Source organism: Suncus etruscus, chromosome 2 (genome assembly GCF_024139225.1).
Source record: "Suncus etruscus isolate mSunEtr1 chromosome 2, mSunEtr1.pri.cur, whole genome shotgun sequence".
Lineage (NCBI taxonomy): Eukaryota > Metazoa > Chordata > Mammalia > Eulipotyphla > Soricidae > Suncus > Suncus etruscus.
This window is the reverse complement of record NC_064849.1, coordinates 88,689,142-88,704,300: the sequence shown is the minus strand read 5'-3', so window position 1 is coordinate 88,704,300 and position 15,159 is coordinate 88,689,142. Positions and strand designations below refer to the sequence as shown.

Here is a 15,159-nt window from a genome sequence, read left to right as displayed (position 1 = left end):
CTTTTGACATATTTATTTCCAAATAGTTGTCCTGAGTGTAAAGCTTAACGTTGCTTATTTCTGTCAGCCAATAGAAACAGGCTGTTTGGAGACTCCTAAGACCAGCTTTGCATCTGAAAACAAAAAGAAATGATGTCTTCCTTGCATGCCTAAGTCAACATGGTAGGAACATATGCACACAAAACTTGTGCTAGAACTTTTGACACACTGCACACTTATTAAGGTGAAGGTTATTTATGTGTAAAATTATCAAAGATGGTAGGCATCACTGGGATCCCTAAGAGGAACAGAGTATTTCAAGTAGGTAAAGGGTGCACCCAAAAAACTTCCACAACAAAAAAGTAGACAGCTAAGGACTACCTCTCACATATCCTGATGGGATAAAAATATATACTGTAAAAAGAAGAAAGGAAAATGATATTCTTTGATGATTTAACATCTAACATTTTTCTAGGTTGAAATATGAATTGGAGTACCTTCTTGGAAAGCTGGGACTCAGAGGAGTCTGGCCAGACTTGACAGAGTTTTTCTGTTGGGGCAATGCAATTGGAATGACGTGTTCCTCCTGGAGGTTCTAACACGCTCACACAGAACCCGAGAAAATCTGTGCTAAACAAACAAATTCCTGGGAAACAAGATATGTGACTCAAATCTCCTGTGGCTACTAATTGTGAGGACTTTACTTAGTGTTGTCCTGAAGGCCAGGATCATTCTCACCATTGCTCAGAAACCATGGCTATGTGGTGCTGGGGAAGGAAGCTAGACTTTACATAAGAACATCATATGCTGGGATACAGAGCCTCTACCTGAACCCTCGAGCTGTCCTCCCTCAATCTGTTTTCTCAGTATTGTTTAGAAACTTCCCCTCTTGGTCACCATGTATGATTCCCAAGCCCCACATAACAATCTTCTCCCTCGCACCCAACACAGATTCACCATTTACCTGCAGACACTCTCCTTTCTTGGCTTCTCCAGAGAATTGGCCCAGGCTTCTGATATCTTAGCTCTTTCTTTCACTAAATCATTCTCATCTCCCAGGCTATCATTGGACATCTTCTCTGACTATCATGTTCTATTTCATGGCTTCTAGGTATGTTGCCTTAAAAATACTATCTATGATACAAAACCCTTTTTCATTTTATCTCCAGTCCTGGACTCCAGCCTGTGTATAAAACAGTCTACTGAACATACATTATATTTTATGGACATTTTCCATGTCCACAACCAATATTATGGTGCATTCCTCCAGCTCAACCAGCTCTTCCTGCTGTTGGTCCCTTCTAGGCCCTTCTAAGCCATTAATGACTCCATCTGCTGAGCTGGATGATTACGTCTTTGAGAACTCTCTAATCATCATCTCCTAATCTACAGGCTGGAATAAGCTGATAGATGATCATACATAACTTCATAGGTCCAGAATTATTGTTCCTGAATACCATGGCCATAGCACCAGTCATAAACATCTATTCCAAGAACCTTCATCTAAGCATCTTTTTGTGACAAGCACCCAATTGGCAATCGACCTTTTATTCAGGACTCCCTATGGTACAGGTAAACTTCTTCGATCTTTTTCCACTTGCTGGCCAGAATCTGTCATGCACACCAGTATGGACTGACAGGTAGAACCAAGTGGTAGACCAGTTGTCTTCAACCTTTATATACCTGTGGATTGGCACCAGTTCATTGACTGTGATTAAAAATCTTTTGTCAAGGCTCCACACAGCAGCCAGAGTGGCCATGTTGCAAACTAAGCCTAGGGGGATTTTCTGCTTATATTCGCCAAGACTCCCTGGAGTCTGCAGTACCAGCATTCTTAGGTTCTCACTGAGATGTAAAAAGTCCTCTTTTATCCAGCCTGCCTATTCTACCTGCTGAGCACTTCCACAATTCACTATCATTTCATTTACTCTCCCATCCACCTGACTGGATGTGGTTAACATGTCAACTCAGCCTTTGGACTTACCAGTAGGGAATTCCCCATTGAGGGACCTTTGTCCTACCAAGAGTCATGTGGATATCTATATCATTCATGGGTCATCTATTAAAGGAACAGTGGGCCAGGGGCAGCTCATAAGAAGTTTACATGTCTGTCTCATGATACAGCAGGGAGTTCACATTATTGCATTGTCCTTTTAGATCCTGCAGACAGAATGTTTCTGGTCCTACAATCAGGGCCCAGGCCCTCACAACTATAACACACCAAAAGTCATGGCCTCAGAGTATATTCTTGGTGGCTTCACCTTCCCACCTTCTTGATCGTCTCCAGTGGGAATTGGAGGAATTTGATGGCTACTAGCCACATCATTGTATGGTCCAAATAATGCCAACCACAGAGAAGTCTCCTAAAACTGAGTCTTAAAATTCATTCAACAATGAATATTGGACATAGTCCAGACTCTCGCTTCCTAGATATCATGGATAGATCTTGCCCATGACCATGCCAAAAGTCCAAAAATACCACATCACATATTTTATTTTAATGGTGAGCTTTTAAGGACCAAGCCAGGGTTGTTCTACACTGGGGAAGAACATAAAAGAAACCCACAGTGCAGATCACAGGCTGACACCTCAAAATTCATTATTACCCTCTCTAACAACCATCTACATCTACCTCCACACCTTTCCTGGCCAACTGTTTGTTCATTCCCCCACACCCTCACAGGGGCCAATAGTGACTCAACTGAATGCAACACAAATATTTAAGCAGAGTTATTGTTTATTTTAAAAATACAACCCTCTAATACGACTGGAGAAAGTCTTGAAGGCTGAAACACATGCTCTTCTTTAGTGAATTTTTGAGGAGTTTGACTCCAAGCACTGCATGACCTGGGCACCAACAGGCAAGACCCTATTATTTGTCAGCCCCAAGCTGCAGGACCCAGTAGTGCCCAGAGTGGCTGTTGAAGAGCAATGCACATGAAAAAAATTTCATCATGATTATTGAACATCATATTAAACCAATTAAATATTAAACCAAATAATTCAAAACCAAAAGTGCTCATAGTTCCACTAAAATGAATCTTTGGGACACAATATAACTCCAGGGAGCAAAACTGTGAGAAAACCAAAAACTGTGAGAAAAGTTGGGGTTGTGGAAAGAAATGAAGAAATATAGAACAGTGCTGATCAACTGGATTCTGAAATTTTATGGCTAAACTTTTCTACTACCACTACACCACCATACACACATGTGCACACATAAGCACACATGCATATGTACACACACACACACACACACACATATCCCTCTAGAACATTCAGTTCAGAGTAGAGTGTGAGCTAGTTTCACCCCATGTTTATTTGCTCTAAAACTTTCTCCAAACCTGTGATAGAAGGAGCTGTTAGACTTTTTTCTGCTCTGGACCTCATTCCCCGCCCCCCAACCCCCATTTCCTCCTTGGATTCACACTCCTGATTTTACTGGAAACCATAAAGGTGGGCATGTACTCAGTGAGCCATCATCCTCAGTGGGTGAAAGGGCTGGGCACAAAGACTTCTGGTTCTTTTCTCCAAGTGAGTGCTAGAAATAAGAATGAGAGTCATTTGAGCTGGGAAGGTTTTAAGGTGCTTTACTCTCACTCAAACTCCACTCCTTTTGCTCCACCAATCTAATCACTCACCTTCCAAATATACAAAACCAAGTTTCCCTGCTAGTTATTCTTTTTTTATTGGGGGGGGGGATAGAGTGGCCACATGTGGCGATGCTCAAGGGTTACTACTGGCTATGCACTCAGGACTCACTCCTAGCAGGCTCTGGAGAGCCTATGGGATTCTGCGGATTGAACCATGATTAACTCTACTAGGGAAATGTCCTACCAACTGAGCTATCCGTCTGACCCTTTATGCTAGTGATGCTGTCCCCTCTCTCTAGCAGATGGTGTATCTTGGCACCCAGCACTGACCTGGTAGACTGACTAACCCCCCAAAAAACATTCTCCTAAAGAAAGAGAGAGGAGATGCAGGCTGGGGTGTGGCAGACTTCTAGGCTATACCACCACCACCACCACCCCCACACACACACATACAATCCCAGGGCTATGGGTTCAAGCATCCTTGGCTTCATGCCCTGCATATGAAATAAGTTCCCTTCTCCATCCCATTCATGTCCGCATCAGCTATTGCATGCATGAAAATCTGCATACAAGGGCAGAATCTGTAACTAGTGTGACAATTACCAAGGACTTGTATTGCAAGGTGGAAGGGGGGAGGCGACAAGAAACCCTGGTTAGTTATCTAGTGTTTGAAGAGACAAAATACTGGGCTTTCAATCAGTGTCACTGAAGCCAAACATATGGCGAGCACTGCAGAGTGGGCCACCTAAGCCTCTGCTGTGACAGGTATGAGAATCAGGAAATTCACTTCCTGACACAGGGCAGAGAAAACAGCTGCCCACCTTCAGCCCTGTGCAGGGCACAGGCACCAGTGGGTTCAATCTTGGGCAACGCCCCATGCTCCCAGTCTATGGAGTTTCCTTGAGAAGATTGCAGGGACTCAAAGTTTTGCTCAGGGACAAAATGACAAAATGCATAAAAACACAAGAACTCGAGCCATAGTAGGCGGTGCAAAAGCAAAGCAATGTACTATATCACTACTATTGAAATCGGAGTGAGTCGCTGTGTGGTTTGGGAAAACGCTGTTCTCTTACGCACAGTTCAATAGAGACCATTCCAAAGGAGGGAAATTGGCACAGGAGGTAAGATTGGCACTAGAAAATTATGCTTGAAACTCAACTACGAGTAACTTCATAAATCCCAGGAACTTAATAAAAGAATTAAAAAAAATATTTCAATTTTAAAACTCTGCTTGGATCTTGGGCACAATGTCTGATTTTAAGACATCTATGATTCCATCCGAATTTGGTGGGCATCAGTTCTCAGATTGAGCTTGGGGAGAAAAAAAGGGGTTAAAGTGAAATGGGGGTGGTAGCCTTTGGCCTTGTTAAATTAGACACTATTCACTATTATCATGGAGGGAAACAGGCAAGCAAGTAGAGTCTGAGGGTGCTGCAAATAGCCAAGGACACAGTACGCCCTAGCGCGGTGCTGTGCGCTCAGGTACCCACCCTAGGAAGAAGGTGAGGGTCAGGGGCTCACCCTAGCAATGGGATGGGGTGTCTTTTTTTTTTTTTTTTTTTTTTTTTTACCTGCCAGGCTGCCGGGCCTCTGCAGGGTGGCGGTGGCATACAGCTCCTGCGAGTGCTTGTACTGCTCGGACGCGTGCACCAGGCGCTTGGTGGGCGACAGGGTGGCGTAGGTGCCAAGGGTGGAGCTCAGCTGGTGGATGGGCGACGACGAGATGGTGGACTGCACGGTGGGGGGCGAGGTCACGCGGATCGGGGACAGGCCGGCCGAGGACACCACGATGTTGATGGGCGAGCTGGTGCTGTAGGACTTGGCCAGGCGGCTGGGTGACTGCTTGGGCGACGAGCCGCGGGGGCCGGTGGCGGCGGCGGCGGCGGTGTAGGCGGCACCCTCGGGAGCCGAGCCTCCTCGCTGCAGTTTGGTGGGCGAGCCTCCGGGTGGGGCGCTGAGCGGGGAACCCCCGCGCGGAGGGGCGGGCAGCGTGGAGCTGGAGTAGTAGAGGGCGGCGGCGGCGGCGGCGGCGGGCGGCGCGTCGGGCAGGTGGAAGGCGCTGCCCAGGCTGGGCGCAAAGGGCTCCCGCGGTGGCGGCGGCGGCGGAGGGGCAGGTTCGGGACCCCCCAGGTGCCCCGCGCGGCTCGTGCTGGCCTGTGCGCGGGAGGGAGGCAAGAGAACACGCGCCTTAGCAAGCAGGACCGGGCGTCAACGCCGCGCACCCAGCTGTAACTCCCCACAAAATGATTCCCCGAACCCCACCAGCCAAAGGCATGCACCCTTCCCCTCCCTGCACTCTTGGGGCTTGGGGCTGGGGAGGGGGAATCCTGTCCTGCTTTAGGTTTCCGTCTCCAAAAACGCTTCTGGAAGAGGAAACGAATCGCCCAGGCCACCTCGAGAATTGCAAAGATAGTTTCCCCCCCAAGTGTAGGGCGCCATCCCGGCACCCGAGGGTGGAGTCTGCAAAATTGCGCCCACTTAGCTGGAGAGTCCAGAGTTAACGTTCTGCCTAGACTTTATTTCATGGGTAATGGAGACTTGATTTTTCTTTGGGAGGGGGGGTGCTGGTGAATGAGAGATTCAAATATGTAGAAGAGAAGAGGCAAGGAGGAAGAGAGGGAAGAAGAAAGGAGAGACGGAAGAAAAGCGTCTTTTGCGTGATCCTTTATGAGCCCCTGCGGCGGTGTCTCTTCTTGAACTTGAAACCACAGCCTCACACACACACACCCTTTTATTTACCGGAGCACAAAGACCAGCGGAGGCGGGTGGAGAGGTCAGAGCAGACAGCAAAGCCCAGAATTGTTCCCGAGAAACATTTGCATGTGAATGGAAACACGGTGTTGTAGGCAGCTTAGGGGGAATCTTCCAGGTCATCCAAAAAGGGGTAGAGAGGTTTTGGAGCACAGGCTGGGGTGAAAAGGGGCTTGTTGGATACAGAGGGAGAGAGTGAAAGGTGGAGAAATGGAGTTCAGAAGAGAGGGAGGGCGAGGGGAAGAGAGAGGGAGGTAGAGTCAGAAATAGAGACAGAGAGAAGGAGGTTGAGGGAGATGGGGGCATTGGTGGTGGGAAAGTTGCACTGGTGAAGGGGGTGTGATTTTTTTATAACTTAAATCCAACTACAAACGTATTTGTAATCATGGTGCTTAAATAAAAATGTTAAATAATAAAAAGAATGGGGCAGAATACAGTAACTTTATAAAAACACAGTTTTTTAACTAAATAAAAGATAGAAAATAAAGAACGGGGTCGACTTGGGTGGAAGAGGACAAGGCTGAGGTGGAGATAGGGGGTGCCTGGACCTCACAAAGTTTTAGCTCTGCTCTCCTCAACCCCTTGGGCAGGCAACTGACTGACAAGGGCCTGGGCTGGCCACTGCCACCCTCCCATACACAGTATTACACAGTTTACCTCGGACTGGAGGGTCATTCCCTGTGTGTGTTGTGTGAGTGTGACATTTGTGTGTATGTATGGTATGTGTCCATATATGTGAGTTTCTGTGATGTCCGTGTAATGTGTTAAGTGTGTGGTGTGTTTTGTGGTTCGTGTTTATTTGTTTGGATGTGTGTGAGTATATGGTATGAGTGCATGTGGTGTTCTTATAATAGTGAGAGTGTGGTGTGCGTAGTGTATGTTTGTTTATATGGTGTGAATATGCTTTGGTTTCCCTATGAACATTGCATATATACACCTTTGTATAATCAATCCACTGACCAAGTTTTTTTTTTTTTTTTCACCAAACCTCACTCAAAAGTCAACTCCTTGAAAATGACCCAACTTGAGCAAAAAATCTTGCAACCCAGGACCAGAGCAATAGTGCTATGGTAGGGTGCTTGCCTTTCAGGCCGCTGATCTGGGATGAACCTCGGTTCATCCCTAAATGTCCCATATGGTCCCCAAAGCTAGGAATGATGTCCTAGCGCATAGCCAGGAGTAACCCCTGAACCCCACTGGATGTAGCCCCCCAAAAAACAAAACAAAAAATACTGCAATCCTCCCCTGTTTCTGCATCTAATCACTCTCCAACTCTAACTTGGGTCCCCAATAGAGGTATTAGCCCACCCAACAAAGTGAGCAGAACCAGGAACCCCTGAATTCTGAACCTTCTTCCCAGTCCTTTTCATGCTCCTCTGCTCTGAGTTCACCACCGCCTTTTGCTTTTTTTTCTGATTATATTTGGAATTGAACTACCATCTTTACTAAAATCTTATTTCCCAATTGCAATAATTTTTATGGAAAAAAATCTGTTATTTAGCCTTTAAAACCACCCAGCTCTGATTTTTCTCTAGCAGTGAAGAGAAATATCTTGAGTTTCATAAGAGGAGCAAAAGTAAAATGAAAGCTGGAGGACTTGACTCAGTGATGTGCCCCCAACAAAGTCAGACTCCCAACAACAGAGATGCCACAAACATTTGTTGAATAAATAAGGAAGTGGTACCCAGTGGTATCTTAGCCATGTATAAACACCATGAAGAACAGTGTATATGTGTATGTGTGTGGGGGAGTGTATTTTGGGGTTAAGGTAATGGAGAATTTCTGAAGGAACATATTTGTTCACCCTGAACCCTAGCAATAAGTTCTAGCAGTACTTAGAACTCCTAGGACGGTGTTGCTTCAATAACGTGTTTCTTTCCTCTATAAATAAAAAGTATAGACTAAACTTTTCAAATGAGGCTGCACATTATGGTCACCAGAAAAGCTCTGAAAGGATCTCATGCTGTTGCATTAAGGTTCCCCAGGGACTTTCTGGAAACTTCCCAAGAGATTCAATGTGCAACTGAATACCAGAGAACAAGTTAACCCTAAGAAAGGCTTGTTTTGTTTATTTGTTACCCCAGAGGTGCTCTGTCTCAATCACTCTTTCCAGGGTTGGGGGACCACATGGGATGCTGGGGATCAAACCAGGGTTGACTGTATGCAAGTCAAATGCCCTCTGCTATGATATGGCTCCTGCTCCTCTGAGCTGGGCTTTTCCAAGTGTGGTATAAAATCAACATCATCATTGGTTGAACTGACTGTGTTAGGAGAGGCAGGGAAAGATTCTAATGTGACATAGACTTCCTGGAATTTACAATCCACAGGGTTTAGAGTCCTGATTAAATTCAGGGGTCCTGCGACTTTGCAATTCTTACTGAGTCCCTTGATCAATTAGAAACACATTTTCCTTCCCTTTGATGAGATTCAGAGCAAGCTTCACTCAAACAGTACCTGAAGAAAACACTTATATTTCTTCCTGAGCCACTGCAAGGGGCTGAACCAGAAAGAGGGACACACTGATTTAGTGGAATGACCAATTCTCATGGCAGGGTCACTCCCAGCTCTTCTCAGCATCCTCTGAATTGCCTCTTAGAAGTCTCAACCACTCTTCCCAGCCTTTGGGCAAGATGATACCTGCCTCAGTTGTTCAAGTTATTCTTGAATCTCAGGTCTCTGGGTCCCTTTCAGAATTCAATGTGAACTTCTCCTTTTGATTTGTCCTTTCTGACAAGTGTAGAGAAATAGCCCTTTTTCTTCCCTTCCAATTTTTGATCTGAAGCAATGCTGGTGTTCACAATATACTCAGCTGTACAAGAGGAGTTAGGAATTGAAGAAAAGTCTTAAGGGCCAGAGTGGTAGTTCAGGGACCATGTGGGATGGCTGGGGATCAAACCTAAGTTGGTCGCATGCAAGCCATCCCACATGGCCCCTGAACTACCTGAGCACAGAGAAAGGAGTAACCTCTGAATACTACTGGATGTGGAAAAAAACAAACAAATAAGAAAAGGAGAGGAAAAAAAAAAGTCACGCAGCAGAATTTCTATAAATCTCTGAAGAAAGAATCTGACAGGGTCTAAAAAGATCATCTTGCTTCATTTTTGTTTAAGCCTTTGATGTGACTCTTTGATAATAATCTTATATAATATCAATCACCCTACTATATATTAAGTTGTATGCACTTAATGAAATAAACACCAAAAAATCTCAACAATAAAATTATTTTTCTAGTAATTAAATATTAGAATAATGTTGATATAAGGAAAACCTTGAATGCCGGTTAGCTCCTTTTTTTCCCCGTTTCATCTATGGAAACATCTAAATTCATACTTGCTAATTACTAAATATCATTGTCTCCAAGCACCCCATAAATGTGGCCTCGATTTCTGTATAAGTTTTCAGAACTGTCACATTTGATCCAGATATTTTGACAGACTTCATGTAGAAGCTAATTAGAAATTTTTTTAGTATTTTAGAATCTTGATGGCATTATTCCCATAATAAATTTATACAGACATAAGCCATATCATCTTCTATTCTTCTATCATCTTCTGGGATGGTATTTTCCCTGTTGGAAGTGTTTACTATCTACAATGAGAGTCACACATGACACCATAGACCTATTAGATTTTACAGACATTAAATTTGACTTAATTTGAATTTAAATAGACAAATGGAGCTTTGTGGCTACTTTCCTGTTGGAAGCACAGTTGTCTAGGCCCTTCAGCAGTTTCCAATAAATAATGCAGAGGGTGTTAGTTTCCATGCCGATGGCCTGTGGAGTATTAAGTGCCTGTGAACGGTCCTTTTGCCAGAAAAAGACATCTGATGTTTAGCCTCAATTGCATGAAACTAGCAATCTTTTGGAATTCTGTTTCCACTCCTGAATTCATGTTTTGCTCTATTATGTAATTTCCTGTAACAACTCTAACCAGTTTAGGATAACATTGTATGGGAAATCCACTAAATAATTCATAGGTTGGGTTATTACTACCCAAGTAATATATACATGCATTTCAAAACTCATAGAATTTCATCTACATTACATTCATGGATGCCCAGTGGTACCACAAAAGAATGTGAAGGGTTGAAAATTATTTGATTTAATTTTCAAGCTAGAGTCCCAAAACTTCAGCTTCTTTGCCACACTAATAACTATTATACTTTGTATGTTCCCTATGAATATTTGCAAAGACGTATACACATGCAATGGGAATCAAAATAATTTGTTGACTCAGGATCATAGGCTTAAAAATGATAGAAGACATTTTAGAATGATTTGAGGCTGTGTAGATGCCATTAGAGTAGCTATTTGGGGATGGAATAATTCTCAGTTACTTTTCTGTATTTGCTTTTTTTGTGTGAGTCAAACCCAACTGTACTTAGGGTTTACTCCTGGCTCTGTGCTTAGGGTGCTGTGGAGTCTATAAGCAGTAATGGGATCAAACAGGGACTGGCAGTTTGCAAGGGAAATGTCTTAATCCCGATATTATTACTCCAGCACCATGTGTATATTCTTTTGGTTTGTTTGACTTTGGGGACTACACTCAGTGATGCTTAGAATTTCTTTCCTCCTGGGTTAGATCACTCCCGGCAGGGCTGAGGAAACCATATGTGGTACTGGGGATCTAATCTAGTTTGACATATGCAAGGAAGGTGTCTGATCCTCTGTACAATAGTTCTGGCCCCATCTCTTTATTTTTAGCTCTTTGAGTCAAATTCAACCCAAAAGGGTACTTTATTTGTCTTTCCCTAAAATGGGAAACCCATCTATGTAAGATGAATGAAATAGCATCTCAGTTACTAGAGACAGATTTTGGTGTAATGAAAAGTTATCCCTTTCTCTCTTCCCATCACAAGAAATTTATGAAGAATAAAAAAAATAGAAACATTATTTGTAATTACTATGGATGTTTTAATATGTAAATTACATCCCAGAGTAGGATTTTAAAAGAATAAGATATGAACAATAAACCTAACTCATCAAAGCTCAGGTAAATGAGATATTTCATCTGCATTATAGCTTTCATCTAAGACTCAAGATTTAGGGTATAATACACTTATAATTTGCATACTGCATAGTCTTGAGTGTTTTTATTTGTAGTCTTAGAGAGAATGCTGTGTAATTGTGCTGTTTTTTTTTTTTTAAATCTGTTACAGATGTGCTTAAAAAGCGGATATTTTTTCAAAATGTGAAAAGAAGAACATTAAAGCAGGAATTTGGGTTCTGTATACATTATTCCCAGGAGTCACCGACAGTATTCAGCTTCAACACATGAATCTAGCAGTCAATTCAATACATCAATGACTACTATATTTCCTTTTGGAAATTTTTCTGTGTCCAAACTACGTGGAGAACTTACTTGGGCCATACTCATTTTGTATCCTTCTCACTATTGCTGCATTCTCTATACCATTCTCTGGCCCAGGGTTCTCAGAGTGAAAGTGCACAGGAAAATAAATTTGAACCCTGCAATATATGGTACTCCTGGATAACAATCTGTTGTTGACACTGTCACGCATCTGAGTGTTGGCTGCTTCCTTGTGTCTTAGCCTCTGTAGAGGTCAGGAATGGACTAGGAATGATTAAGGGAAAAATTCCCCAAATGCGGCAACTTACTAAATCTTCCTGATTTGGCAATACAGAAGTATCAAAACTAAAGTCTGCAATGTTTAAACTACTTAATAAGATCAGGAACTGCCTGGATTTTAAGGAAACTTTTGACATCAAGTGATGAAGCATCAACTTCACTGAGAAAGAAACACATTTAAAAAAGAGGTCCAGGGTCAGAGCAATAGTACAGCAAGGAGGGCATTGGCTTTCATGTGGCCAATCTGGGTTTGATCCCCAGCATCCCAATGGTCCCCTGTGTACCACCAGGACCCCTGAGTGCAAAGCCAGGAGTAAGTCAGGAGCACTGCCAGGTATGGCCCAAAACTAAAACAACAGCAAAAAAAAAAAAAAAGAGATTCATAATTTATGAACAGTCAAGCAAAGACACATCAAGAGTTGCCAGAAATCTTAGACTTGTCAACCAGGACCCAATTTTGCACCAAAAGACTTGATTTCCCAGGAAGCTGGGCTGCCAGTCTTACAGTGCCCAAAATGGAAGAAGGTACCATGTTCTTTCTTTGATGGTATCACAGAAGGGACCAAGCAGTCAACTTTCCCATCGTTACTTTTCAGCCCATTGTTACTTTTCATCTCTCTGGGGTGACCCAATAAGTTGGCCAACTTGATTATTCAGGATCTCTTCCTCTACATATAAAACCCTGGTGTGGCCAAGCCAGAGCAAAGAGTCATGTCTGTGGTCTATCCAGAAAGCACATGTCACACACAGGAGCAGATTAGGGGCCAGTCATGGGAGAGAGGAAGTACTGGAAAGTGTCCTTAGGTGGGGTCATGGGGTTTGGTCTGGGGTGTCAGGAAAGGATGTGGAGCAAAGTCCACAGTGGCCATGAGAAATTCAATGCAATGACTGAATAATATTCTATCCATGAGTAAAAATGCCTGAAGCACTTGCAAATACCAAAACCTGGGCCTGGCTTTAAGATCAGATCTTTGAAGAAATTCATTTCTAATCCAGAACAATCTATTAACATGATTTTGTGATATTAGGGTTGTGTTATTGATGAAGATATTTGAGAATAGGTGAGGGATATGTTTGGAATTGAGTGTGGCTTTAGTTTTTTAGTTTCTACCTGGCAGTGCTCTTGGTTCTGTGCTCAGGAGTAAGTCCTGGCAATGATGAGACTGTATTCAGTGCCAGGAATTGAACTTGAGTCATCCATATGTAAGGCAAGTGTCTTAACCCTTGTTCTATTAATTTAGTCCTCTCTCTGACTTGTCAACAAAAAGAAATCACTGACTCTCTCCCATTACTTTACCAAATGCTCCTATACTGTATTTCAAGAGGCCAATTTCCACAAAGATTCCCCTGGAATTTACTCCCTACCTAAGATAACATGAATTCTCCTGAACATCAGTGCCATGACTCATCAAATTTCAACAGTTACTCTTTGAAAATCATTTACTGTAAGAGTGCCAATTTTTAAAATAATTTCCAAGGTAGGAAACCCTGGTACTGTGAGAAAGGCTGATTTTGAAAAGAGTCAAAGAAAACAATCAGATCTCTTGTTCAGCAATGCCCTTGAGGAGACTGGCATGGCATTAGCTACTATGAGACATGAAAAAACATCTGATCACAATTCACACACCACACAACCCATTGCCCTGGTTCTGGAAAGGAGAGTTGTGTTCAAGTTGTGTTCAAGTGTTCATTTGAAGATTTGTTCCCTGAGCAAATTGAACTGGAGTGATGGAAAGACTAAGTCACTTGGGGAAAACTCCTTCCTCAGAAGAGCATATCTTAGTGACAAGGAGCCAAAGTGCTTTATCATCTGGTGATGGAAAGAAATAGAGGCCACCTTAGGGTTTTCTCTCTGGAGGAGGATCCCAAAATTATGGAAGGAAAGAGAGAGAGAGAGAGAGAGAGAGAGAGAGAGAGAGAGAGAGAGAGAGAGAGAGAGAGAGAGACTGAAGGACAGAAAGACCTAGTGAAACATCTTGGTTATGGAGGAGAAGAGGGAAGAGAGGAAAGAATCAGACACAGAGAGATCTGGAGAATTATTTTGTTTCTGTCATGCAGTTAGGAGGAAGTAATCCGTTTTCTGAGAAGAGAATGGCCTGGATTCTGGCATTCTGGGCTCTGGATTTTGCTTTTCTCACCCCTACTGATTAGCTCCTAATCAATGACCATTTTGAAAAGTATTTCAATGACCATTAAGCTGATCTTCTAATGGACAGAAACCAAAGGAGAGAGATAAAATGTCTACATTGTGTAATTTTAAAGATATACCAGAAGAAATATATTTGATTTTTTTCTTTAAAAAAATGAGCATTGGTCAAGCCAAGATACTCTCCATAAAACCAATATTTCAGTAAAAAGCTCATTTAGTATGACTTTCCTAATGCAAATATTTGCTCAGAGGTGGAAACACTAGAATAAATAAAAGTTCCTCCCTGCCATGACAAATAGTTCAATTATTGAAGACAGATAAAATATATTTCTACTGGCAAGAATAAAATGGAAGAAGAGTTTAAAGTCTAGCAACAGGCAGGGCTTTCTCACAGATAAGTCATCTGTACACTGTCTTAGAAATAAGATACTTTGAATGTTTCCTCTAAATATGTCAAGAAAAATACACAGAATGACCTGGCTTCTACTATACACATGGTCTCATTTTTACATTCTGCATTAAACACTTCTCTAGAACTAGTGTTTTCCAGAAAGATCTGCACATTTCTTTTTAGAGGCATTCCCTACGGACAAGCTTCTTTCAAGTCATTCACTAAAGTGATTACACACTCAGTTGTCTACACAATCCAGTTATTAGCACCCAGTGGGATATTAGTAGGTTCTCCTGTGTACCATGTGGGCCTGTGTCCACTTTCACCACCCCTAGGACTCTCTGCGATCCTGAGCATCCATCTAACAATGCCCAAAAGCCAATGTTACAAACTAAGGTCCTTCCCTAGGGCTCAAATAAGAAAAGCTGTATGGGGCTGGCAAGGTGGCGCTAGAGGTAAGGTGCCTGCTTTGCAAGCGCTAGCCAAGGAAAGATCGAGACCCCAATTCGATCACCCCACATCCCATATGGTCCCCCCAAGCCAGGGGCAATTTCTGAGTGCTTAGCCAGGAGTAACCCCTGAGCATCAAATGGGTGTGGCCCGAAAACAAACAAACAAACAAAAAGCTGTTCTTATCACTTTAATTATTTTGGGGTTTTGAGACTACACTGGGTATTGCTCAGGGCTTACTTCTGACCTGTGTTC

At 42.9% G+C, this 15,159-nt stretch overlaps 1 protein-coding gene across 4 annotated transcripts in view; it reads right to left on the bottom strand.

Moving 5' to 3' along the window:
- Window positions 1-15,159, bottom strand: part of CTNND2 (catenin delta 2) — a 974,640-nt gene that overhangs the window by 414,983 nt on the left and 544,498 nt on the right. For all 4 annotated transcript variants that reach the window (XM_049767900.1, XM_049767903.1, XM_049767899.1 and 1 more), the window contains exon 7: window positions 5,144-5,726. In XM_049767900.1, the coding sequence (XP_049623857.1) occupies window positions 5,144-5,726 (583 nt within the window). The remainder of the gene's footprint in view (window positions 1-5,143; window positions 5,727-15,159) is intronic.